The sequence below is a fragment of the Peromyscus californicus genome, unplaced genomic scaffold (assembly GCF_007827085.1).
Source record: "Peromyscus californicus insignis strain IS unplaced genomic scaffold, ASM782708v3 Scaffold_4__1_contigs__length_199733344, whole genome shotgun sequence".
Lineage (NCBI taxonomy): Eukaryota > Metazoa > Chordata > Mammalia > Rodentia > Cricetidae > Peromyscus > Peromyscus californicus.
The window spans coordinates 127,291,191-127,316,605 of record NW_026294562.1 but is presented as its reverse complement, the minus strand read 5'-3'; the positions used below and the strand labels follow the sequence as shown (position 1 = coordinate 127,316,605).

General features: G+C 46.8%; 1 protein-coding gene across 2 annotated transcripts in view; it reads right to left on the bottom strand.

Annotated features, from left to right (window-relative positions):
* Positions 1–25,056, bottom strand: part of Slco3a1 (solute carrier organic anion transporter family member 3A1) — a 290,371-nt gene extending 265,315 nt beyond the window's left edge. The window contains exon 1 of one of the 2 annotated variants that reach the window (XM_052760922.1): positions 24,713–25,056. In XM_052760922.1, the coding sequence (XP_052616882.1) occupies positions 24,713–24,892 (180 nt within the window). In that variant the 5' untranslated portion in view covers positions 24,893–25,056. The remainder of the gene's footprint in view (positions 1–24,712) is intronic. The other variant, XM_052760923.1, reaches the window with a different exon arrangement.
* Positions 25,057–25,415: the final 359 nt, after the last annotated feature.

Here is a 25,415-nt window from a genome sequence, read left to right as displayed (position 1 = left end):
ACTAACCCTCACCTCCATGGATGACATCAGTGTTTCCATAGTAACTAATGTACTTCAAAGTGGCAAATGCAGATGGAGGCGGCTTTAAAACAAAACTTGACAGAAACCAAGCACATCACAGTGTCCGTGGCAATGCAGGACATTACCCTGTGGGCGCCAGTTCGGGGACAAGAAATAAATATTTCAGCAGAATCCTTACACTACCAGATAGGCTTTATAATAGCGGCCTCTTCAATTACACAGTTGCCTTTGGAAAAGTAGCTGCCTGATTGATTCAACATGCTAACTCCTCAAAGTCTACATGTGAGTAAAAAGCACGTGCTCCCCCGCCTACATGCAGATCAAAGGCTTGTTTTCAAAACAGCCACTTAACTTTATAAACAGGCTGCTGTTGCACCTAACAGAGAATGGCTACATCTAAAATATTTTAGTGACGGGAAGAAAAATAACCCAACTGATCAAGACAGAAAACTGGAAAACACTAATGAGAGAGAAAGAACAACAAAAGCCCCAATCCCTAGGTCCTGGATGTCAGAGGACACAAAACGAAATTTCCAGGGGAGGTGGCCTTCCTCCGCTTGTGGATATGCTCCTTTTGATGAAGCCCAAATCCTTTCTCAATTCTTTTAACTCTCTGGTTGTTTTAGACATCAATGAATAAGGGCCTTTCTGGGTATGAAAGCCTGAAAGCCCGCGCCGTGAGTCCTGAGGCAGGGAGCTGGGAAGTAACCATCCTGGGTGGTTTTACTATGAACCAGAACCCAGTTTCAACACAACTGAGCAGGCTGCGAATGTTGATCCATCTTAGTCAAACTGTCCCTCTTGGCACTGTCCTGTACAGAGCAGAAGCACCAGGAAGTATCCCCAGCTACTCCCAGTGCTGCCAAAAATCCGTGTCCAGAAGAGGATGGCGACAGACATCCTGTCGCGTGTACAGCCCAGGCGCCCGCTCCTCTCGGTGACCTTAAGTTGCCACCAAGGACAAGGAACACACGCGCGAGCCCACGGAAAAGGCCAAAAGAGTTACCATGCCATTTGGTAATGGTTTTACCTCTGTGGTAGGAGACTTTGCCTCATTTTGCAGTACAATCTCTGTGTCCCTGCCCAGCATCACCTGCAGGAAAACAGCAGTGCTGACCTCCCCACAGAATGGTATGCGATGGTCACTGAGGGCTGGGAGGACACCCCATCTTCACATCTCCTCCTCCTCCTTCTAGCTACATACTCAGAAGAGGCTGAGGTTCTTGAGTTAATTAGTTTCTGTCAATACATGCCTGAGATGATCACCTTAGAGAGAGGAAAAGTTTATCCTGTCTCACAGTTCCATGACCAAACGGCCCTGTTGTTTGTGGGCCTGTGGCAAAGCATGACGTCATGGGGGAAAGGATGCAAAGTGAACGTGCCCACATTAGGGCCAGAAAGCCAAAAAGCAAAGGAGGGAAGGGCTGGGGACCTACAGTGACCCTCAAGGACATACCCGCAGTGACCTAAATACCTTCTACTAAGTTCCACTTCTTAAATGTCCACCATCTATCAACAGCATCAAGCTAGGAACCAAATATCTAACATACGGTCCCCTATGGAACATCCCAGATACAAACTATAGCAGGTCTCAAAATGCTTTGAGGCTCTTTGAGCTTTGCTCATCCTGACATCTTTTTCCACTGGGCACAACACTTATTGCAAAAATGAACGAAGACTCATTTTTGGCTAGTCAAGCTAGAAGTCAAGGCTTCTCTTTACCTACCAATAACTTCCATCCAACCCAGCCATCTTGCTCCGCTGTCCAGAACTTCCCTTGAGGCATCATCCCCTCCTCCACTGTGAGCGTATGTCCCCTCCCTGCTTTTCCTCCATTCTGCAGGGTCCACTTCGACCTCTGTCCCACTCCCCAAGCTGCTTCAAGGGCTTCCCCATCTGCACAAAGGTACTATTATAGTCTTTTAAGAATAGCATCTAGCCGGGCGGTGGTGGCGCACGCCTTTAATCCCAGCACTCGGGAGGCAGAGCCAGGCGGATCTCTGTGAGTTCGAGGCCAGCCTGGGCTACCAAGTGGGTCCCAGGAAAGGCGCAAAGCTACACAGAGAAACCCTGTCTCGAAAAACCAAAAAAAACAAAAACAACAAAAAAAAAAGAATAGCATATAACCGGGCGGTGGTGGCGCACGCCTTTAATCCCAGCACTCGGGAGGCAGAGGCCAGCAGATCTCTGTGAGTTTGAGGCCAGCCTGGGCTACTAAGTGAGTTCCAGGAAAGGCGCAAAGCTACACAGAGAAACCCTGTCTCGAAAAACAAACAAACAAACAAACAAAAGAATAGCATCTAGTCCTCTGTTGTCACTGGCAAAGTATCACAACACAGGCCCCTTTACTGCAGTAGTTCCCGTGTGGTTTTTTTAATATACCACCACCAACAACAATACTCCCCCCACCACCACCACCACCAACCACTCACCACCACCACCACTACCACCACCACCACCACCACCCCCTGCCACCCAGTTTCTGGAAGAATGCCTAGTAAATCAGAGAACCTTGACAGTTAGGTCCAGAATGAATAAGATAGCTTCAGAGAATAAAAAAAAAAATATTTAAGGGTAAGACAAGGGAGAAGGAACTCTGATATTAAAATAAGAAATGAGGGCTCTGGAATGTGGCTCAGGTGGTATGGTGCTTACCTAGCAGGTAGGCAGCCCTGGGTTCAGTCTACGTAAGCCAGAAGGAGTAGTGTACCAATGTAATCCTAGCACTCAGGAGGCAGAGACAGGAGAATCAGAAATTCAGTCATTCTCATCTGTATAGTCAGTTTCAGGCCACCCTGGGCTACATAAGACCTTACCTCAAACAAACAAAGTACACAAGAATTGTCGTCTTCACACTAAATTAATTTAAGCATTAAGTAGTTATTTAAGTGTTTAGGATAATAAAATAAAAAGAGAAGGATTTCTTGGAATTCAATTAAATTAATACCTCTGATCAATAAAAACTGTCTTGGTGTTCAGGCAAGAAACTGAGTAACAGAAGCTGGCCCTCAGAGAACAACTGTAGAGACAAGGTCTGTTTCTGTCCCGTGGTAGAAGGAATTTACAGAAATGAGGTTTTATGCTCTGAAAACTTCAGAGAGCTAGAACCCCAAACATAATGGCAAAATCACAGTGTCTATAATTAACTGATATGGTTGAGCCAACCACAAAAAACTCTGATCAGGCAGCATGGATGCTCCAGTACAGAGCACAACCACATGGGTCAGAAGGCAGGAGTCAGAAGAGCTTCCCCTGGGGTCATCAGGGAGGTCCTTTCTATCCAAAACACAAGGCCTACATGTCTGAAGACGAACTCTGGTGCAGAGCCCTTCAGAATCACCAGTGTCCCTGCTGGAAAATCCCATAAGCATCTACTTCTATGGATCATGCAGCAGGCTAGACAAGGGTGTGTAAAAGGAACACGTTTGAAGGAAGGTGTGTTCCTTCAGCTCTAGTATGACACCAAGTATTGACACCCAAGAAGTGGGAGCTGAGGGCAGAAAGTTAGCAGCAGGGCAGCACCTTACCCGGGGAGCTGAATCCAAGAATTGTGAGGACTCTGGAAGACCAGTATGAGACCTATAAACTGATTCTGCGGAAGCCCAGGCTAAGGGGCTTCACGGGCTCTGCTGTCTGTGTCACAAAATACACAAAGGAGTTGGCAGGGTTGCATTCCAATATAGCTTGACTCCCATAGTCAGACGGCAGACTGGATTTGTCTGTCAGCTGTGGTTTTTACAATGCCTGCTCTAGAGCTGTGGATACCACTCCACAGTAACTGACTTTCAGCTACCACCCCAGGGCTTCTTTACCACAGGGGCCTAGAAACCCTTCACAGCAATAAAGCCCCAAGAGCTGTCCCCGGTGGCCCACAGAAGGGACAACAGCTATAATGAGGCAGATGTAATCACACACATGGCCCAGGTACCATTCTTGGTATGCCACATGAAGCAACAACACTTCACACTCAGGAGAGCTCCCCGTGGCAAGGACTGTGAACATCGTAGGGTTACAGCCAAGGAAACTGAAGGCTACAGAGGGATGGGTCGACCTGGAGTCACCCAAGACGGGCGGGCACAGCCCAAATGGAATCCAGGCAGTCTTGCTCAAGAACCAAGTAAAGGCAGTACTGACATCAGGCCATCCAACCAAAAGAACAGACCAGAGAGAGAGAGAGAAGAAAAGAGGAAAATCATAGAGTCAGACCTCAAAAATAGCTTCATTATAAAAATGCAGCAATGTCCTCAATACCGAGTTATGCATGGGAACAGCACTGCCATGTTTGAAAGGCTGAGACAACATGTGCTGAGGACTCCCATCCTGTGCCAGGCAGAGGGAACACTCAGGAAACGGTAAACACTATGTCTAGTGGTAAGCACTGTCTCCTCTGTTAAAAGGATACCCTCACAAATGTCTTGTCACTGTCAAGGGAGTGAATGTCCCTCTCTTGTGAAGAAGTCTGGATGTACCACCTATCTCAATTCATGGTCAGACTTCACATCATAAACTAGGTCCACCAGACACTGTATCACAGAGTTCTTAAACTTATTACCAGTTTTTGAAACATCAAGTAAAACTCAGAAACGGTAAAGCAAAAACTTACCTTCAAAGGGCAAAAGGTACAGAGACATAGGACATTTGGATCAAGCCAGAAGGAAATATCCAAGTTTAGAATAGGGAATAGTGCCCTGGGGAGGTGGAACCCATCAACAAAGACTAAAATAAGACCCAAAGCTGAGTGTGACAGAGCATACTGTCACACAGCACTTGGGAGAGAGAGACAGGCAGACCCCAGGAACTCCCAGGATCCCAAATCTTAATTATCTAGATCTGGGTGGTGAAGAAAAGACTGTATTCTAACAACTCTTTTTTGGTTTTGGTTTTCAGAAACTAGAACACAGAATTAAAGATAAAAGTGGAATTATTCTGAAACAACATAATTCTCATCACTACTTTGAAGTCCATTAAACACACATCCCATACATGTAAGATTTATATTTCTGAGAAACCTGAGCTACCCCCATCAGGAGTCTTAGAATGAGATCAAACTATGCCTCTTAGCACATGCTAAGGAATGTTTTCTAAGCAGCGGAACTGCAAGCCTGTGCTAGGCGTTGGAAAGGTGACCATTTGCTGAACAAGCCAGCACTCATCAGGGAGTCTGCTCACTCTGGCACCGAGTGCTGTCATTTTGTGGGGATTGTGATGGCAAAATTCTTACGTAATGGCCCTTGCTTCTGAGTGGTTGGCTGCTCAGACAAATAGGAGAGTGAGGCTGAATGTGCAGGTGACAACATGCTGGGAACGTTTTCAAAGTACTCTTGTCACTTGTGGTAGCCACCAGGCTATGGCTGGGGAGGAACTGACAGCCAGGGACAGTTAGTTCTCGGTCCAGGCAAAGTCATGTTCAGTGTTTTCCTGGGTTTTATTTAAAAAAAAAAAAAAAAGGAGTGAATAGTGTTTTCTTTCAAGTTGTAACATGTTAAGAGAGTATCAAAACACCCAGTATACTCAAACATTCTACTCAGCTCTGCTCCCCTCCCCCACCCTCCACATCCCCTCTTGGTCTCAGTGTGAGCCATGAAAGGGCCTATTAGAGCAGGTAAATGGAAAGACCTGGAAGGGAGGCACTAACAAAAATAGCAAGATCTCTCACCTGTGAGAGCCTCCCTTCAGGGAGAAGACCTCTTATTCGAAATGCCCAACACCAGACTATTGGAATTCTAGAGTATTTGTAGATACATGATGAGATACCCTGAGAGATTCTGGGGGCCGGACTCAAGCCCAAACAGGAGAGTTGCTCAAATTTCACCCCGTCCTTACGCTGAGCCTGAAGGTCATTTCGTGCAGCATCTTTTTTGTGCTTACATCAGCAGTAACACAGGGTCACTGTCATGGATGGAATTTTCCATTCATGGCCTTGCGGTGGTCCTGCCTTCAGGGTAGCTCAAGATTTTGAGGTGTTTCAGATTGCAAAGCCTCTTGGGCTTTCAGTCTTAGAGCTAAGGGTACCCACCCTGTCTGGGGATATACTTTCCCACATCTGTGGGAATTACATCAGATCCATACATACTTCCCCACACATACCACATCCTCAAAACATTGATTCCTCTCCCACAGAGGTTCCATCTTGGCTCTGTTCTTATGACCATCCCTTTTAGTCCCTCAGACCATCTCATAATTCAGGATAACACAACAGGAAATAACAGACAACAACTCTAAGAAATTGCCACCCAGAAACAGGGCTGGGATGTAGGCAGGGAGTATTATACAGACTCTGGAATGTTAGCAGAGACTTTCCAATTAAAGAGACAGTGGAATTTGCATGCAAAATCCCTAAACTTGAGTCAGTCTAAAGCAGAAATAATCACAGGTCAAAAAGAGCAGGAATGGGGCGGGGGAGACAATGAGCACACCTCAGCATCAAAAATTTAAAAAAAAAAAAACAAAAACACAAAAAGGAAAGGGCGGGACAGGAAGGGGAAGTGTGCAATGCTCACAGTCCCACACCCATTCCCTAAAGAAGAGGAAAATACAGATAAATGCAATCACCAAGGAGGGGAGCAATCTGAGGGGGACTTTGAGGATCTCTCCTCTCCTGATGAACATCCACCGGGAAGGAAAGGCAGAAGGACGTCCATCACCCTGACACTGGATCTCCGCTGGAAGGAATGAAGATGCTGGGTTACTGGTCAAACTCAGGGCTGGCTTCATATTAAAGCACCACCAGAGGGTGTAGTGTGTGTCCCACACCTGAAAGCTGAACCCACTTCACAGGACTCCTAAAAGGTCCAGAAGTAAAAGTCACATCTCCCAGGCAAGCTGACCAGGTGCCGGGAATACCACCTGCACAGCTTCTCTTCATCTCAACCACACTGTATCCCCCAGAAAACATGCCCAGAAATGGAAAAATAGGTTTCAAACTTCAACTTGGTGGCAACAGAGAAAGAAAAAGAGGCTTCAAGTAAATCACCCAGAATAACAAAGATAAGAGGTGACTTACTTAGACAATAATAAACAAGCAAATCACATGTGTTGGACAGGGACAGGGATTCCTAGGGGAAAGAAAGGCAAGGACGCAAAGACATGGAGCTCAGCCTAGCAGAACACATAACCAAGAAGGATCCAGAAGGTCTCTGTTCCGCAGGATTTCATAAAGGTATGAGACCACGACACAGAGAATAAAAAGGCAACAAGGCAATCAGGGGTGGGGGGAGAAGACGATAATTGTGAACCTGAAAAAATAAATCAGGAACAAACTGAAAACATGCAACAGAACCCACAGAGAACTACAGCAACATCAGTCTGCTAAACGGAGATTTAAAAACAAACACAGTGGGTTTAGAAATAAACAAGGATTCCAAGCAAAGCAAACAACTGCAGAGTTCAAAGCCAATTCAGGACACGGATAACTGGCGACCTTACTGCAGAGAGCCAAAGGGAAAAAAGTAGTCCAAGAGACTCTACCAGAAAATTGACGTGGGGGGGGGGGGTTGGGGAGGGGGTGGGCGGTGGGGGTGGGGTAGGGGTGTCTACAGTAATGACCCATGCTGGAAGATGGTGACTTGAGTTTCACTGAAGGAAATTCTCTACTAAATTTCAATGAAATTAAATGTACTACTTAGTGTTTGAAGAACATACATACTGTAAGTTATATCTAGGCTGCTACTTTCCCACGTATAGCAGAAAGAACTCAGAGATGGGCCAGGTGGCCCCCAATTTAGAAGAGCTGGACTTGTAAGAGTTCAAATTATAATTCTTCAACTTCATGGTAGGGCAGAAGTATTCCTACCCAGCCCTGTGGAAAACGCATCTTCGGGGCATCCTCAGTAAATTACAACAGTACAGAATATATTGTGTGGCAGGCAGTCCTGCCCGCCACAGGCAGGTGCTCTGAGCTCATTTAAGGTAGGCTGGCCTAGGCCGGGCGGTGGTGGTGCACGCCTTTAATCCCAGCACTCGGGAGGCAGAACCAGGCGAATCTTTGTGAGTTTGAGTCCAGCCTGGTCTACAAAGTGAGATCCAGGACAGGCTCCAAAGCTACACAGAGAAACCCTATCTCAAAAAAACAAAAAACAAAAACAACAGAAGATAGGCTGGCCTAAACTACGGCACTCAGTGGATGGAGGAACATCAAATGCATCTTAGGCTTACGATGTTTTCAACCTGTGATGAGTCTGTCCCCATAGCCCCAAAAACGCAGGTCAAAGGACATCTGCATTTCTGCCATAGCTCCTTTTCCTGTCGCTGCGATGAAGTACTCTAACAAAAAAACCAGGGAGAGTGTTCATTCTTAAAAGCTCATAGTTCGAGGCCTGTCCTTCGTGGCAGAGAAGCGAGAGAAGCTTGAAGCGACTGGTCATCTTATGCCCACAGACAGAAGATAGTAATGAATGCATGCATGCCAAAGGTGAGTTCACTTTTTCTATTTTACCCAGTCTAGAATGCCCTGTCCATGGAACAGCGCCACCCACAGACAAGAAGGTACTTAAAAAATGGTGAGATCTAAGTAGATTACGTCATGGGGGGGGCACAACCATCCTTGGGAGGGACTAATGAGGCTCTCACAAGACTCTGTTAGTTCTCATGAGAGTAAAGGTAATAAAGCCATTCCATGTGTCTGGCCCTTCTGTGTGAGGCCATTTCTCTTTCTCCTTCTTTGCCATGTTCTGATGCAACCAGGGAGATCCTTGCCAGATGCTGGGACCAGGCTGGGTGAACTATCTGGCGACTTGAATCACAAGCCAAAGAAGCCTCCTTACTCTGTCAGCTACCTATGTAGGTTATCTTATGAGAATAACACAAAACTAAGATAAAAAAATTAATTAGTTTAGAAAGTTAAAAAATATAATATGGAGTTCTGCAATGAAATGGCACCAAACAAAGATACCACATAAAATAGGAACTCCTAAAATGAAAGGGAATATCAGCTGCAACACTAAAAACTGGAACTAAGTAACCAAACAGACTAGACTAGGAAACACTTTGCCCAGATGCAAACCATGCCAAAGAAATGCCCAACCAGATTCCCAACTTGCATTGACTCTGTTCAGAGGCTAGCTTCTCTCTCTAATCCTTGTTATGGCCTATGCCAGCAAAGGATGCTCCCCTCTCCTCTCCACCAGGCTCTGTCAGAGGGAACTGTAGAGAAAATTTAAACTGGGCACACCCACTTTTTGTTTGGAGGCGGCTCCTGTGTCCAAACACAGTTCGTTCTGTTAGCAGCTTTAAAGTTATCCCAAACTAACATATCCAAGGTCAAACAAAAGTGTTCAAAAGAAATCAAATATTCTTGAAGAGCTTTCCCTAATTTGAGGCCATGTTGCAGAAATCTAGTTTGCAGATAATTCAAAAGAGGGTGTCAGTACAGAGGCATCCCCGTGACCTCAGGACCAGGAGCTTATACATTGGACCCTAACGCCAGCTTCCTCCTTTGTCACCCCCACCCTGGTGAGCACCACGGTCCAGGACAACCAAGGTACAGAGGCCAGCTTCTCTCCCTAATCCTACTGACTGCCTGTGCCAACAAGGAGTGCCCCTCTACTCTTTACCAAAGCATGCCCTCAGCCATGCCTTGCCAAGGAGCCATAACTGGCTGCCTGAGTTTGAGCATGCCCAGATACAGCTTCCCTCCACCAGCTGGCAGGCAGGCTGGATTCCAGCAGCATCTTACCACACCACTTCAAAGCTGGGAGGCAGAAGGACAGAAGCTTTGCCAAGACAGGTGCCAGCAGCCCCCACACTGCTAACTGGGAGTAGAGACTCCAGAGTACCAGGCCTGGGGCTGTGGTACTGGTTTCCTAGCCTGCCCCTTCTCCCCAGGAGTCCCACTCCCACCCATCTCTGAGGCCTGTCTCCACCCACCTCCTGCTAACTCTAGACCTGACCAAGGATGAAAAGATCACCTTACATCTCTAACTGTAAACACCTTCCCTACCCACCCAGGTGCAACTCCAACACCTCCCACTTCCAGCCTGAAGATTTGCTTCTGGGGCACCACACTGGCCTGTGTAGAAACCAGACCAGATACAACGCTCCACGATGGCTCAGCCCCTGCCTGGGCCCAGGACTGAAGCCATTCTAATGAATGAATCATTAAAGAAAACCTTGTAAATAGGCCATCTTCTCTGCTGGGAGGTATAGACTCCATAAGGGCCACACCTATCCCACCATATATTGCATGCATCACCTAAGAAAGTTGTTAAAGTTAATGAGTTTGGCAGAGACCAAGCTAACATCATTTTTAGAAGGAGCCTAGGCTAAGAAATTATGAGAATCTTACCACTCCCATCCCACCCCCAAAAAGCATTGAGATAGATAAAACCATAATATAGGTATCTGGTCCTAATATAACACCTACCTGACCATTCTTTCGAACACAAGGCCCATGACCATCATCTCACAATGTTCCTACTGAACTTAAACCCTGTAAGGCAGTGGTTTTCAACCTTCCCAATGCTGTGACCCTTTAATGCAATTCCTTATATTGTGGTGACTCCCACCATAAAATTAGTTTCATTGCTACTTCATAACTTCCATGTTGCGACTGTGATGAATCATAATGTAAATATCTGTTTTCCGATGGTCTTAGGTAACCCCTGTGAAAGGGTCATTCTATCCCCACAGGGGTCGCCCCTCACATGTTAAGAACCACTGCTTTAAGGGGACTGAACGTCTTTGTACCCCTCATTCTCATGGGCACTCTTGTGTTCTTCTTCCCCGGCACTACAGGCTGAAGTGCCTCCCTCCCCAACGAGAGGGCCAAATTCCTGTTCCCAGTGTCCTTAGATGCGAATGTGTTTGGAACCAAAGTCTTCCAGATGTAAACAAGTAAAAATGAGGTCATTGGGGCACACCCTAGCCCAATCTGACCTGTGTCCTTACAAGACAGGGGACATGGGGGAAATGCCATGTGGTGACGGGAAGAGATGAGTATGACAGCCGCAAGCCAAGGATCTCCAGGGGGTCAAAGGGTCGCCACCAGAAGGTAGGCAGACACAGGGAAGGATTCCGCCCACAGCCGCAGAGAGAGAGAGAGCATGAGCAGTTGGCTTCAGACTTGCACCCTCCAGGCCTGGGAGAAAATGAATTTGTCCTTCTAAGCCAGCCAGTTTGTGATAATTTATTAGAGTAGCCCTAGGAAGCTGAGACACTCGGTCTCTTCCTTCAGTAGTGCTCAGAGAAACACATATAGGATGTGTCCACCCTCTGGCTTACAGCTCATTTCCACTTCCCCACTAGGAGACTGCCAAGCCCTTTCTCTTTACTACAGAAATATATACGTATGTATATGGGTAAATAATACTCTACATTTTATGTATCGTTGTAGTCATATAGTTCTGTTAAATATAAAAATATAACCCTATTTTGCCTAACATCTGAGACACCAAAAATATTTGAGAACCTCCACAAAAGAAAGATTTAAATAAAGCATGAAGGGCCAGGCCCCACTCCTGATCAAGAATAAAGTACAGGAGAGTTGGGCCTGTCATCTTGGGGAAAAGTGGGCCTGTGGTTCGAAGACCTGTATGGGGCAGGGGAGAGCTCAGCTGCATGGTCCATAGAGAAGGATGGTGGGGATGGAGAGAAGACGGCACTGGAAAGATAATGCAAATACCATCTACAGCACAAGCCTGGCGAGAATGACCAAGTCACCAATAGCATCCCAGAGGACCCATACCTGTGACTATGACATCCTTAAGTGCGGCACCAGTAGGGTCAGAGCCAGTGAAGAGAGGTAAAAGAAAGGAATAAACAGGAGGGAAGGGGGCTGAGCTGAGCACCTGGGGCCAGCATGGCTCAGTTCACTTGGACACAAAGAGAAAAGCAGCCTTAGAGGCCACAGACCTGAACACAGACACTTGGTCTCCCTCCGCACCTGGAATCAGAAAGGCTTCCCTGCTCATTCTGACGCTGGCAGCCTTAGGCACCATGAGACCTTGAGAGAGTTTTAATGGCTGTTATAATGAGAGTACTCCCCAAAGTATCAGAAGACAAATAAAAATGAATGTCCCTACATTAAAGACTGATATAGTATCCACTAGAAAATATGAATCCTGTTTTTCTCTAAAACAAAAAAGTGTGTGTGTCGGGGGGCGGGAATAAATTTTGAAAATGTGAGAGAATTGCATGTTTTTTACCATACAGGTTCAAGAGCGGTTTTTTGTATGTTTGTTTGTTTATTTACATTTTTTACAAAAATGCTTGGGCTAGAAATGTTTCACACTTGGGGGGATCTTTTTTTAACTTTGAAATATTTACATATACACAGTGAGCTAGCTCGGGAATGAGAGCCAAGTCTAAACATGCAATTCATTTATGTTTTTTATACTCCTCATCCACACAGTTCACAGGTAATTTTACACAATAGTTTATGGCAGCCACATTTTGGCCACCTGTCCACACATGAGATCCAGCGTGGAATGTTCCATTCATAGTACCAGGTCAGCACTCAAAAGTTTGAGAATTTGAAGCATTTTAGATCTTAACATTGGAGATGCCTTAAACCATGCCTTAATTTATATGTACTTATGATCATTAGTTTAAAAAAAAATCTTTCCACTGCTTCTGCTTCCAGGCTACCTGCTTACACCTGCCAGCTAAGGTAGGCAGGTTCTAGAAGCAAGGCTGCACATTTGGGGAAGTGTTAATTTTGTCTAACATGAAAGCAACATGTGCAGACATCACCATTCTATGATGTCTTTCTACAACCTCAGGGGACAGCTTCCCAGAACAACCCTCATACCAAATCTGCATGCGTTCAAATCACTTAGATTAAAAAGTCAAAGAGTCAGGGTGGTGGTGACGGTGGCGTACACCTTTAATCCCAGCACTCGGAAGGCAGAGCCAGGCGGATCTCTGTGAGTTCGAGGCCAGCCTGGTCTACAGGGCAAGATCTAGGACAGGCACCAAACCAACAAAGTTATAGAGGGACAAGGGATGTAGCTCAGTTGGTACAGTGCTCACCTGGCATGCATAAAGCTCTGGGATCATTCCACAACAATGCATAAAAACAAGCCGGGTGGCACATGCCAATGTCCCAGGAACTGAGGAGTGGAAGCAGGAGGATCAGAAGTTCAAGTTCTTCAAGGATCAAGAAGTTCATTGTGGTGGCTACAAAGCAAGTCTGAGGTCAGACTGGACTACATGAAAGCCTACCTATACTTAAAGTAATTTTTTGAAACAATTTTATGTGTATGAATGTTTTGCCTACATATGTAGTATGTATGTGTACCATGTGCATGCCCAGTGTCTTTGGAGGTCAGAAGAGGGCATCAGATATCCTGGAACTGGAGTTAAAGATGATAGTGAGCCTGTGTGGGTACTGAAAATTGTCCTCTAGAAGAGCAGCCGATGCTAATTGCTGAGCTATCTCTCCAGATTATAAATAAAATTTGTTAAAAAGGCTTGTGAATGGGCACTGTCTAGATTTGAACTTACTATCGCAAAAAGAATAAAATAAAATGAATAGTATTTGAAGATGACCTATATTCGTCTCCTTGTATACTTTCGATTACTTATGATAGCTAATTAAATGTGAATACTATGTAAAAATGGCTACACTATATTGCCTAGGGAACAATAGTGAGACAATTAAAGTCTGTATATGTTCAGTTCCAGTGCGAGCTCTTTTCCACGATTTTTGTTTGGGGATTGGTTGAATCCATGAATAAGGAACCCTGGGTACTGAGGGCCAAACTATATTTAAGAAGGCCTATGAACACATCTTGGACTGACAGGCCCAGGCAAGCTGGGGACCCAGAAGCAATATGCAAATAAAACAATCCATTCCACCTATGAATGCAGCTGCACTTGGACTTGACCTGCTAGCTGCAGGCTCTAGGCACCACTCTGGGCTGGGGTGCAAGGCAAGCCTCCCCACCGGCTCCTGCCAACTGCCAGCTGCAGAACTGCAGAGCTGCTCACCGACTTTCTGATCTATTTATACAAATCTCTATGGCTTGGCAAGGGGAAAGGGAAGGTGCTAATTTGTGTTTTGGGTTTCTGAAAGGTATCATCTCTTCGGCTGGCTGAGAAAGTGTGTTGTTGGCGTGTTAAGCCCACTAACCTATGCAAGTATTTACCAGCACTGGGAAGGCAATATATATACTGCATAAGAAGTCAGGAGCCACGTCCTAATTTTTTTTTCATAAGGGCAGGAATGTCTTGTCTGAAGTTCTTCTATATCTATTTCAAGACACCTAGTCCCATTGAAGTCTTTTCTTCCCAAGTCTCATCTTGTCAAAAAAGTAAAAAATCCTTAGCCTACATTTCAAGAGGTACCTTGACTCAGTTCAGCTGTGGAATGTGCTGTGGACCCCACACATACCACACAACTTAGCTTCAAGGTGAGGAAGGCAAAGGTTGGTGGATATAGGCCAATTGACTAAGCACTTGGCTACTACACACCAAACCCTGGGTTTGACCCCAGCACTGCATAAAACCAGGCAGGGTGAAGCATACCTGTAATCCTAGCACTTAGGAGGTGCAGACTGGAAGACCAACCTCAGCTACACAGTTAGTTCAAAGCCAGCCTGGACTGTATGAGACTGAGAGCCAGGGAGAAGAGGAGTGGGTGCCACACTGGAACACATGCAAATTATGAACGCTATCCCATAAGACCCAACAAATTCCCAGAGCTTCAGAAATGATATAGTCCAAGGATAACATCAGTCACAACCAATGCTGTACAATTATAGGTGCAGATGACCATGGTGCTTTGCATGCAGTTGCTAAAGAAGGCCTTCAGGGAGGTGAGCCAAAGTTATCACAGGTCCAAAGTGAGCCTTCTACACCCCTGAAGGGCAGGGAGGCTCGTGCTGAAGCCATGGCCAGTCCGGATGCTCGGGGATTGCTTTAGATGGCCTGTGGATCTATTCAAACAATTCTGACCCAAAAAGCTAGTGGAGAGCTTAACTAAACAGCATCATTCTTGATTTTACAGATTGGATCACAATAATTGAATCTTACATAAGGAAAAAAAAACGTATGGATCCAGCTGTGTAGAAATTTTCATCTTCATTAAGGGAATTCTTAGCAGAGTAAACACATGATTTCAGGTACAGCATTTTAAAGCTTATGTAATCAGCCCAGGGCAGTTTTCCAACTTGCTTTTATCCAAGGTGGTAATTTCTCATTCTCATTAGCAGAAGATGGGAGAGCAAATCCAACAATTAGAGAAAGAGTGTGCCTGTTTTACATAAGCCTTTTCCAAAGGAGGGAAGAGACAATAGCCATTCCCTATGAATAATTTACAATAGTCTTTAATTGAAAAACACCACGTGACACTGTTCTCCTACACCAAACCTGCAGGTGCATGGGGCAGAGGTAAGAGAGTCATGTCTCCCTTTGGGGGATTTCTTGGATGTGTGGCCAGTGATGTTAGAAGTGGTCTGCCACATTTCTATTCTAGGCTGTGTCCCCAGAACTGTTTGTGAAATGCCTGTTGGGACCCTGCTTCTTTCTCCTGACTCTACAAAACCAGAAGCTTGGGTGCCTGTAGAGAGGGACTGCATAGGCTTTAGGTGTGTTATGGCTTAGAAAGGAAATGTCCCCTTAGGCCAGCGGTTCTCATCCTTCCTAATGCTTCGACCCTTTAATACAGTTCCTTATATTGTGGTGACCCCCAACCACAAAATTATTTTGTTATAATTTCATAACTGTAATTCTGTGACTGTTATGAATCATAATGTAAAAAATCTGATATGCAGATGGTCTTAAGTGGCCCCTGTGAAAGGGGTGCTTGAGTCCCCAAAGGGGGTGTGACCCTCTGGGTGAGAAATGCTGCCTTAGGCTCATGTGTTGAGTGTGTGGGCACTATTCTAGAAGGTGGTAGAAACTTTAAGAAGTGGAGCCTGGTTGGATAAGTAGGTCACTGAGGTGCCTTTGAAGATTATAGCTGGTCCTCAGTCCCTCCCTCATCTTCTGTTTCTGCACATGCCCACTTCCATGATGTACCCCACCCAAATGCATTGTGGTAAGTGACCATGAACTGAACCTTCTGGAAAAGGGAGCAAAATATATCTTCTCTCTCGTAAGTTGGTCTCCCACCTATTATATAAGATAAAAGTAATTAATACAAAAGATATTAAGGAAGAGTCTCAAGGGCCACCTGGACGGCCAAGTTCATCATCTAGAGACACAAAGCTGCCCTGAAGGGCAACTTGCCAGATGAACTAGAATCAGCTCACACCTATACAGTACTCAGAGGGAGTGTGGAGAGAGAGAGTGGATGTGCAGACAGATCGCTGGTAGGATAAGCACCACACTCCTCCAGAGTCGAGCCTGGCTTCTTGGAATGGCACGGCGATGAGCTGCCAGTCAGCCCTCGGCCCTTCTGCCATGCACTAAGGATGTGGCTGACTCTCCACTGGCTATCCACATGTGTTTACAGCCACAGCCGACTCCAAGGGTTTCCAGAGAGTTCACGGTAACGATTTAAATAAAAATCAATGCAGTCAGTGTTCTCTTCGATTCCTTACCAGGTGACTCGAAAGTCGCTTGACTTATCACATGCCAGGGGAACAGAGTTCCAGAGAGTAATGACTAGCTACTTAGGGAGGAAACGGGAAGCAAAGAGAAGGGTGGGCTCACACGTTACCCTCTGCCCACAAAAAGTAGGACCACCGTGTTGTCTTTTGCTTTAAAATATTTCCAATATGTGACTTTTGTTTAAACCCCGGAAAATTCTAACAGTCAACTAGTATACTTTAAACAGAGAAGTAGTTATTCCAAAGTCTGGAGAGAAATGCCCCATACTGGAGACAAAGCTGGGCGGGTTACCATCATTGGGATTAAAGAGAGTGACCAACTAGTTCCTCGTACAGGATGGAACTAGACTGAACACCCTAAAGAGCCGACTGACCTTGGGAATCACTGGATATTGAGATTCTGCCCACCACGGAGGGAATGTTTCCTGTCTATGTCGTCACTGGAAAGCCCAGAAGAAGGCTCCCCAGGCTAGCTGACTGCAGGTCATAGCCATAGAGGATCCAGTACTTTTAATAGGGTCACCACAGAGTCAGCAGGCGTTGGGGGCGCTGTGATCCTCTGGGTAATCCATGGCATCTGAATGGAGATCGGAAACCTTACCTGGTTTATACACTACAACCCAATTCACCAACATGAACCCATTTTTTCCCTTTTCCTTCCCAAGGCCAGGATCAAGGGGCCTAGGGGCAGGAAGGCTGTAAAGACTACACACGGCAGGGCAGTGTGCAGAAGTTATGTTCCTGAACGAGTCCTAGCAGCCAGGAGTAGAGAGAATTCAGAAACTAGTTGGGAAACAAGGCTGTGTGGACAGCGCCTTGGTTCTGCTTCTGAGAAATCAAGCATTATGATGGGAGATGCGTGCACAAATGTGCTATAGAGCCTGGTTACCGTGGAGAAGCATCGAGGGGAAGTAGGGGAGCAGTCCAGCCATGAGCCCTTCTGGACCACCAGGCTGAGCTTCCAGGTGTCTTGTCTGATACAAGGCTGCCTAAAGGGCAGCGTATGTCCCAGGCATATGTTCCTTGGTCCTCTCCCTCCTGACATCTCAAGATCCCCTGAAGAGTCCACTCAGCCTTATAATCCCAGAAGTAGAACAAGCTACGGGAGCTCAGATTATCGGTTTTGGAAACAGAAAACCAGGATCTATACAAGATCCCAAATCCTCAGGTGCCTGCTGGTCCTTAGGTCAATGATCCTGCTTACCCCATTCCTGCTAAAGCAGTCAGTGACTATGGCACTCTGTGAGTGCTACTCTACCACATGCCCATTTATTTAGACTTTTGAGCTACCCATTAAGATACATGAGCCTCATTTTTCAGATGAGCAAACTGAGGCTCCGTAATTCAAATTATCCACATTCAAAACCAGTCTAAGTCACTTCTTAACCTCCTGCCATTAGTCTTTGCGACCACACAGCCATAGACCAGAGTGACAGAAAGAAAGGATTCCCCAGTGTGAGCCCATGAACACACTCTCTCCCAGTCTCCAGCTCTTCTTACCCACCTAAGTACCCATGGTCCATAAAAGGGTATACATAAATGACTACTGGTGACTACTGGTGTGGTGGCTCCCTTACACACACACACACACACACACACACACACACACACACACACACACACACACACACCTTATTTTTAGAATTTTTAATATGAATTGTCCCAATAAACAAATAAAAGAATTAGGGGCCAGGATTTAACTTACATCATACTTTCAAAACCATTTTTCCCTTCCAGACACAAGTGTTTATTCAGAAGTTTAAGTTTCCTATGTCTGCAACTCACCAAACCAAAAAGCCAGAGCCTGACTGAAATAATTTTATTATTCAGTGATTGAGGTTACAACATCATTATTTCTTCAGGAAATGTGTACATCTGTGTTGATAATAATGGCTAATATGGCCGGGCGGTGGTGGTGCACACCTTTAATCCCAGCACTCAGGAGGCAGAGGCAGGCGGATCTCTGTGAGTTCAAGGCCAGCCTGGGCTACAGAGCGAGATCCAGGAAAGGTGCAAAGCTACACAGAGAAACCCTGTCTCAAAAAACCAAACCAAACAAAACAAAAAAAAATGGCTAATATGTACTAAGTACTGGGTACTTACATGTTCCAGATGAACTCCAAAGTGCTTTATGGGTCCTGAAAGCAGTAAATCCTCACAGTATCACAGAGATCACAATTATCCTCATTTTAAAAGGACAAAAATGCAAGGAAGAGAGAGGTTAAGTCACTAGCCTAGAGGACAGAGAGATGGAAAGGGTGTCATGGCACAGAAATGAATCCCAGGTCTTCCCATAACAGTCATCCAGGGAGCCACCATGTCAGCCATGCGCCATTCTCCACCCTGGACTTCAGTCACTTAAGGGGAGTTTTAATCACTGACAAGTAATCTCTCCCATGGCTGCCTTAAATACGCATGCCTTTGCAACACATCAAATTCACTTATCCTCTGAATCAAGGTCAATAATTACCTTTCTGCAGACACAGAAGTAAAAAGCAAAAAGGAAAACAAAGTAAGTAAGGGTAGGAAGGAAGCAAGGGTATCTCTTTCTGGGGCACAAACTACCAACAGCATTCTAAGAGGCAATAAAATATAACCAAAGTTGTCCTGAGAGAGCCTAGAGTCTAAACCAATGTGAAGACATACATTCAAAATTACCATTAAGAGGCGGGTGGTGGCGGTGGCGCACCCCTTTAGTCCTAGCACTCTGGAGGCAGAACCAGGAGGATCTCTGGGGGTTCGAGGCCAGCCTGGTCTACAGAGTGAGATCCAGGACAGGCACCAAAACTACACAGAGAAACCCTGTCTCAACCCTCCTCCCCCAAAAAATACCATTAAGGAATTGAGAGTATCGTTCAGTGATAGAGCACTTGCTTATCATGTGCAAGGTCCTGAGTTCAATCCTTATCACTAAAGAAAAAAAAAAAACTACAAAACCTCATTGCAATATTTTTTTTCAGAAAAAGGAAGTATATGATGTTCAGAATTGCTCAGATATGTATGCAAATAATTTAGAGCAAGCATGAGTACTTATGCAAAGTAGGAGCAAAGAGAAGGTTAATACCATGGCTCTTCTTCCTAGGTGTGTGCTTATGAACTGATAGAGCCTGTGAAATCTGTGCCCTTTAAATGTGTGTTTAAGCTGGGAGTCACAGTAGAGGTATGTGGCCCCTAAGGAACTAGATTCTCCTCCTGTGTCAAATAAAACGCTATCTCCATAGTTTTTTGCAGCAGTACACTTACACATCCCCTAGCCACACTGCTAGGTAAGCCCGACCCTGATCAACATAGAGCCTCCAAGTCTGCCATCAGATATGCAAAACAAATCCAGAGCGCTTCCTGCTGGAACTCTGCCTCCCCAGTGGTTCATGGACCACACAGAAGGAACCTCACCTAGGCTGCCACAGGAAGATGCCCTTCCAGCAGCAGGTAGGAGGAGCCAAAATGGTGGAGTAGCCATCCTAAAGGCAAGGCAGCACCACACAGCCTGAACTCTGGACCCTTTGTATAGGGTATTGAAACTGAACGGGGAAGGCGGGCGGGGTTAACAAAACCCAGGAGAGAAATCTTGCTCACTGTCCAAGTAATTCATTTAGATTCTTCTATTGTTAAAACGCACGCACCCCTCCTTACATGCACCCCAAGGAAACAAAGGCATGTACACAAACCTGGTTGAAGAGAATTTTCAGAAATACACTTTTTCCTTAAGGAGTATTAGTTAAACATTTTAAACAAAGCTATAAGGAAAAAAAAATTCAGAGGTTTTTTTTTTTTAAACTACCTGGGGGCTATATAGTAATTATGCAAATAGCAGGAAATTTGTCATTATGAGTAACCATAAGTGTATAAAATAATTTGATTAAGTAAAATACAGCTACCTTAGTCATCATGCTAATTTGACAAGGACTTTAAAAATGTTTTTCAGCCGTCAGCCTAGCAATGCAAGAATCTACCTTCAAAAAGGTGCTTCTTTAGAGAAAAAGAAAGTGTCAAACACGGCAGCTAACTGTAAACCTCTGAATGTTCTCTGGCCGAAAAAGAAGTGACTATAGAGCAGAGAGGCAGTTCCTCATCAGCCACACTCAGTCATCTGTGTCATTATCCTGTCACCACAACCTCAAACACACTTCTGCATAACTCAAAATAGGGAAAGGCCCACCTCTGCTTCACAGGAGTCCCCCATGATTCCAGAGACTACCACTGGCCTTTATTCCATGTGCATCCCAAAGCAATTCAACAGCATCGGCCATGAGCTTCATTCGAAATTGCCTAAGGTGTCAGCAGTTTTAATTTCCTGTATACATCCTTATCTCCTCAAGTCCTCAGTAATGCCATGACACAGATGAACCTGTCTCTTCAGGGTTACCGGGCTCGCCACATCTCAGTAAGCAATGCACAGATAAATCTACACAAATGACTTTCTGTCCAGCCAGTTCCCACATGCCTGGGAACAGTCTCCTTTCAACAGTCCAAGACTTCCACAGCAGTTATATCCCTTCAAATAGGGCTGTACAGACTGGAGCCACGGGAAGCAAACCCCCAGGAACCAGAAGTACACATGGCCTTGTCTTGGACAATACAAGTAAGGCACAATGACCATTAAACTCAGCAGGCCTCCTCTTAGGCCACATACATACATATATATGTATGTATGATACACACACACACACACACACACACACACACACACACACACACACACACAAACACATATCATAGCCAACCAACGCTGCAGCACAACATTGCTCTAAGTGCTGATTTCAGAGTCCCTGGCTATGCTGGGTAGCACCTGGATTACCTTATCTGTATTGTCCTACCAAGATCTACCAAGGATGTCCGAGTCCCGATCATTCTTCACTTCCTGGAAGACCTCAAAACCCAAGCAAAAAGTTGCAGGTTCTCAGACTAGGATGCCTTGTTAGATACAGTTCTTTGAGTCTCCTGGGCAGGCAGGTTCTTGAGCCAATCAATCAAAATCTCAATCTTTCTCTCTCTCTCTCTCTCTCTCTCTCTCTCTCTCTCTCTCTCTCTCTCTCTCTCTCCCTCTCTCTTCTCTCCTCTTTTTCTCTCTGCCCCTCTCCCTTTCTCCCCCTCTCCCTCTGGTTCTCTCTCCATCCCTTTCCCCCCTTCCTCTCCCCCCTCCATCACTCTCCTCCTCTTTCTTACCCTTCTTTAGCACCCCACCCCCACCCCAGGGGCACACACACACACACACACACACACACACACACACACACACACAGGAGTCCTACTTTTCAGGGAAGCTTCTCAAATCACAAGCCACTTCCTGCTTCACTCCTGCAGTTGGGAAACCTACACCAATGTCGCTGAGGACACACTAAGGACAACGAGAAACCTCTCTTTTCAGAACGAAAGAGAAAAATGAAATGACACTTCCCAATACTTAAAAACAGAAAGGCACCCAAGGAGATTAAAACACACACACACATACACACACACACACACACACACACGCACACGCACACGCACACGCACCAGGTAGCTGCATGGACTTTAAAAGTCAAATAGAAAATATTGCCATTGACATCCGACTTGCAGCCATAGTTCTTACAGAGAAAGGAGTCCCATAGCAAGCCCTTCTTCATCATCGAGTATCTGAAAACACTTTCTCAGAAGAGCATGCTGATAACCAATGAAAAGATCACATACACACACACACACACACACCCCTTACACATGGACCACCTGTGTTCCTCTCATAGACACAGGGTCTCAGGTTTCCTCGGAAAGACACAATGACATTTTAAAAGGAAGAAATCTGCCTTTCCCTCGACCCTCCTGCAATAAGTGATTTCCCCAAACATCCAGAGAGGAAGCTCCTGTGGTTGAAAGAAAACCAAAACTGTCCCCACCTGCCCAAAGGACAGAGGAAGAAAAGCCTCTTAAGTGACCCAGAAGATCAAAGCCAACAGCAAGCTGACTGGGCCAATCCTGGTAACCTACCTAGTCATCACCTGAGGTTCTTATAGTAAAGAGAAGGCCAGGGCAGCGGGACAGAGCAGGGCCCTGAGAACCTTATGCTCGCCCTGCTACTGATCAAAGTTAATTCAGTTTCCTAGGCCTGTCCTCTCCTGGGCCTGCATCTGCTTTATGCAAGGCACCTGTTGGTTCCTGTTACCTTTACCCATCCCCCCCCCAACTTTGCATCAGGGATACAAATGTCCCAATGCCACCAGCAGGTGGACTGAAGGCCTCCTGCCCCTTCCTTGTCCTGAGATTCTTGGTAACCCTCATCTCCCAGGGCCAGCCCTGCCTGGCGAAGTTCCCCATGGTAGAAGCACTTGCTTTTTAACTTTCCAAAAAGAACAAGGCCGCTCCTCTGCTTGAGGCTCGGCTTCGATTCCTTCTAAAACCCTTAAGTCACTACAAGCAAAGACTCCTAAGCTCGGGCATTCATCATTCCTGGGATGAAAAGTATAGCCTCGCTGCTTGCCACATGTGGATAATGTACTCTTCAGCAAAACTGGTTTGAGGCAAAGGAACTGTTAAAACGAGAGCCAGCTGTTGATAGACTAATTGCCTCCTTTAACAGGAAGACCTGGTTAGATAGAACATCGCTTGCACATGCTACAGTACAGTTTCACACCTATCAGTATTAATGTGCATTTGCCTCCAGTAACACATGTACTAAGATACTGCTAAGTATCTTAGCAGTCAAATCATCCCTAAAGAAGCTGCCCCTCCAAATGTCATCATCCTCATCGAGCAAATTCCAAAGTTTGCAGCTTAGTATTACAACTGTAAACGAAACGAATACATGTGATAAAACAACACTTTGGCCCCGGGGTTCAGTGACGACATATACACACAAGACAGAGATGGAGATTTAAAAGCTGCTCATCTAGGGAGGGGCAACATAAATGCATTTGATTTCTTAAATGCCCCTTTCATGTTCTCTCATCCCAGGGACAGAATTGACTCCGTAGAGGTCCCAGCCCCCCAGTCACCACATAACTAACTTGAATCAAGCACTGCTTCACTTCACCTTAGCCTGTAGGAGCCTTGGGAAATTATTAATGGTACTGGGTACTCGGCGTCTGGCCCTCATTAACTTTAACCCAGGGCCAGGAATGAGGGATTCATGATAACATCAGGATACACATGGCTCTATCTCTGGATGTGGTTATCCAACCGCTTTTGAAATCTTGTCCGATTCGATCTCCATCAAACGTGCTCACTAACACTTAAAATCTATGACATTTGATTCCAGTTTCAGGTCAATAGCCAAGCAAAGATTTAACACTATCCACTCTGAGCCATCTTTCCCTGTTAGGACAGGACAGGTCTGGAAGTGCATTGTCTGAAACTCAAGTGCGGACCACCTGAGCACTGCAGGAGAGAGCAACAAAGTAGGTACTTGACAGTGCTGAGTCATTACAAGCGGGTTCCTTGGGTATAGTAGGCGTCCATGGGCCTTTTGAGCATCAATAACCCCGTTCTAGAGGCAAATAAAATAGATACATATTGTACGCAGTGATCCACTCCCCGTGTGGGCGAGCGACCATGGCAGGGAATTAAGCTAGAACTACACAAACTCGCAGCTGCTCTCCAGGTACTGTAACTTTATCCCAACACCGAAAGATGGCTATTGGGATCTGGGTGGGACTAGTCCCCCTGCAGCAACCACTCAGATCAGGGCCACACTCCGGCGCCTTTTACTCTAAACTGTTAAATTCCCCAGCAATTGGCGGATGGAGAAAGAGCCTGGGGGAAAATGATGCATAATGATTCGTTCTCCGAGCGGATGAAACGGAGAGTAGAGGACGCAGGATGCTAACTGGCTTTTCCTCCCATGTGCAGGTCACCTGAACCGCGATGCCTTTCCAGTCTCCGAGGAGGTTCCCTGAACTCGCCATCTGGCTCCGTTCTCCAGAGGGGAGAAGAAACAGTTTCATGCCCACCTGCCCGCGGCGTCTCCTCTCGGGCACCCCCCGCCCCGGTCCCCCAACCCCTACCCGGCGCACAAGCTGCTGCCGGCATCCACGGTCCCGCCCGCTCCGGGCTCGGGCCGGCAGCTCCCCCGGCGGCCGCCTCTGCACCAGTCGCCAACCTCCGCGCCTGGCCGAGGTCATGCCCGCCTGCCCCCGGCGCCGGCGAGGCCCCCTCCCGGTGCCAGGCGGCAAGCCGGAGAAGCGCCGGGAGGGAAGGGGGTCCGTGGTAGAGTTGGCACCCGGACTCACCAGGTAGGCGCCCACCGTTCCCTGCGCCAACATCAAGGCGCACTCAGACACCAGGAAGATCTTGATGTTGGAGAAGCAGGACACCTTCTTTTTCTTCTTCTTGTTCCTCTGCGCCTCGTCCCCCTGCAGCTCGCCGCTCCGGCCGCCGCCCGACGAGCCGCCCGGCTTCTTCCCCTGCATCCTTCCCCCGCCGCCGCTACCGCCGCCGCCGCTTTCCCGCTCGCCCCGGGTGTCGTGGCCGTTGCCGGGCGGGGGTGCGCGCCGCGAGGCTGCGTGCTGTCCCCGCCCCGGACCCGCGGCGGCCGCCCCCGTCCTGCCGCGGCTGGAGAGGTTGAAGGCTCCGCTCCTCGCAGCCGCCGCGCTCGCCCCCTTCCTCCTCCTCCTTCTCCTCCTCCTCCTCCTCCGCCCTCCCCTCGCCGCCTCCTCCAGCTCGGGCTGTGCCAATCACAGGGACTCCTCGCGCCGCCCGCCGCTGCCGCCGCTTCGCCTCCCTCAGACTCCCGCCGCTGCCTTCACCGGCTCCCCCTGGCCCGCCGGCCTCGCCTGCCTTCACCCCCTAGCGCCCCAAACTCGGGCCACGGCCTGATCGTTGCCTTGAGCCGCCCGCTGCGCCGGTACTGGCTGCGGGTTCGCCCCTGAGAGGCACGAAGGGACCTGTTTAGGGAGCTGAGGGCTGGCTGATGGTCACGGCCGGAGGGGTCTA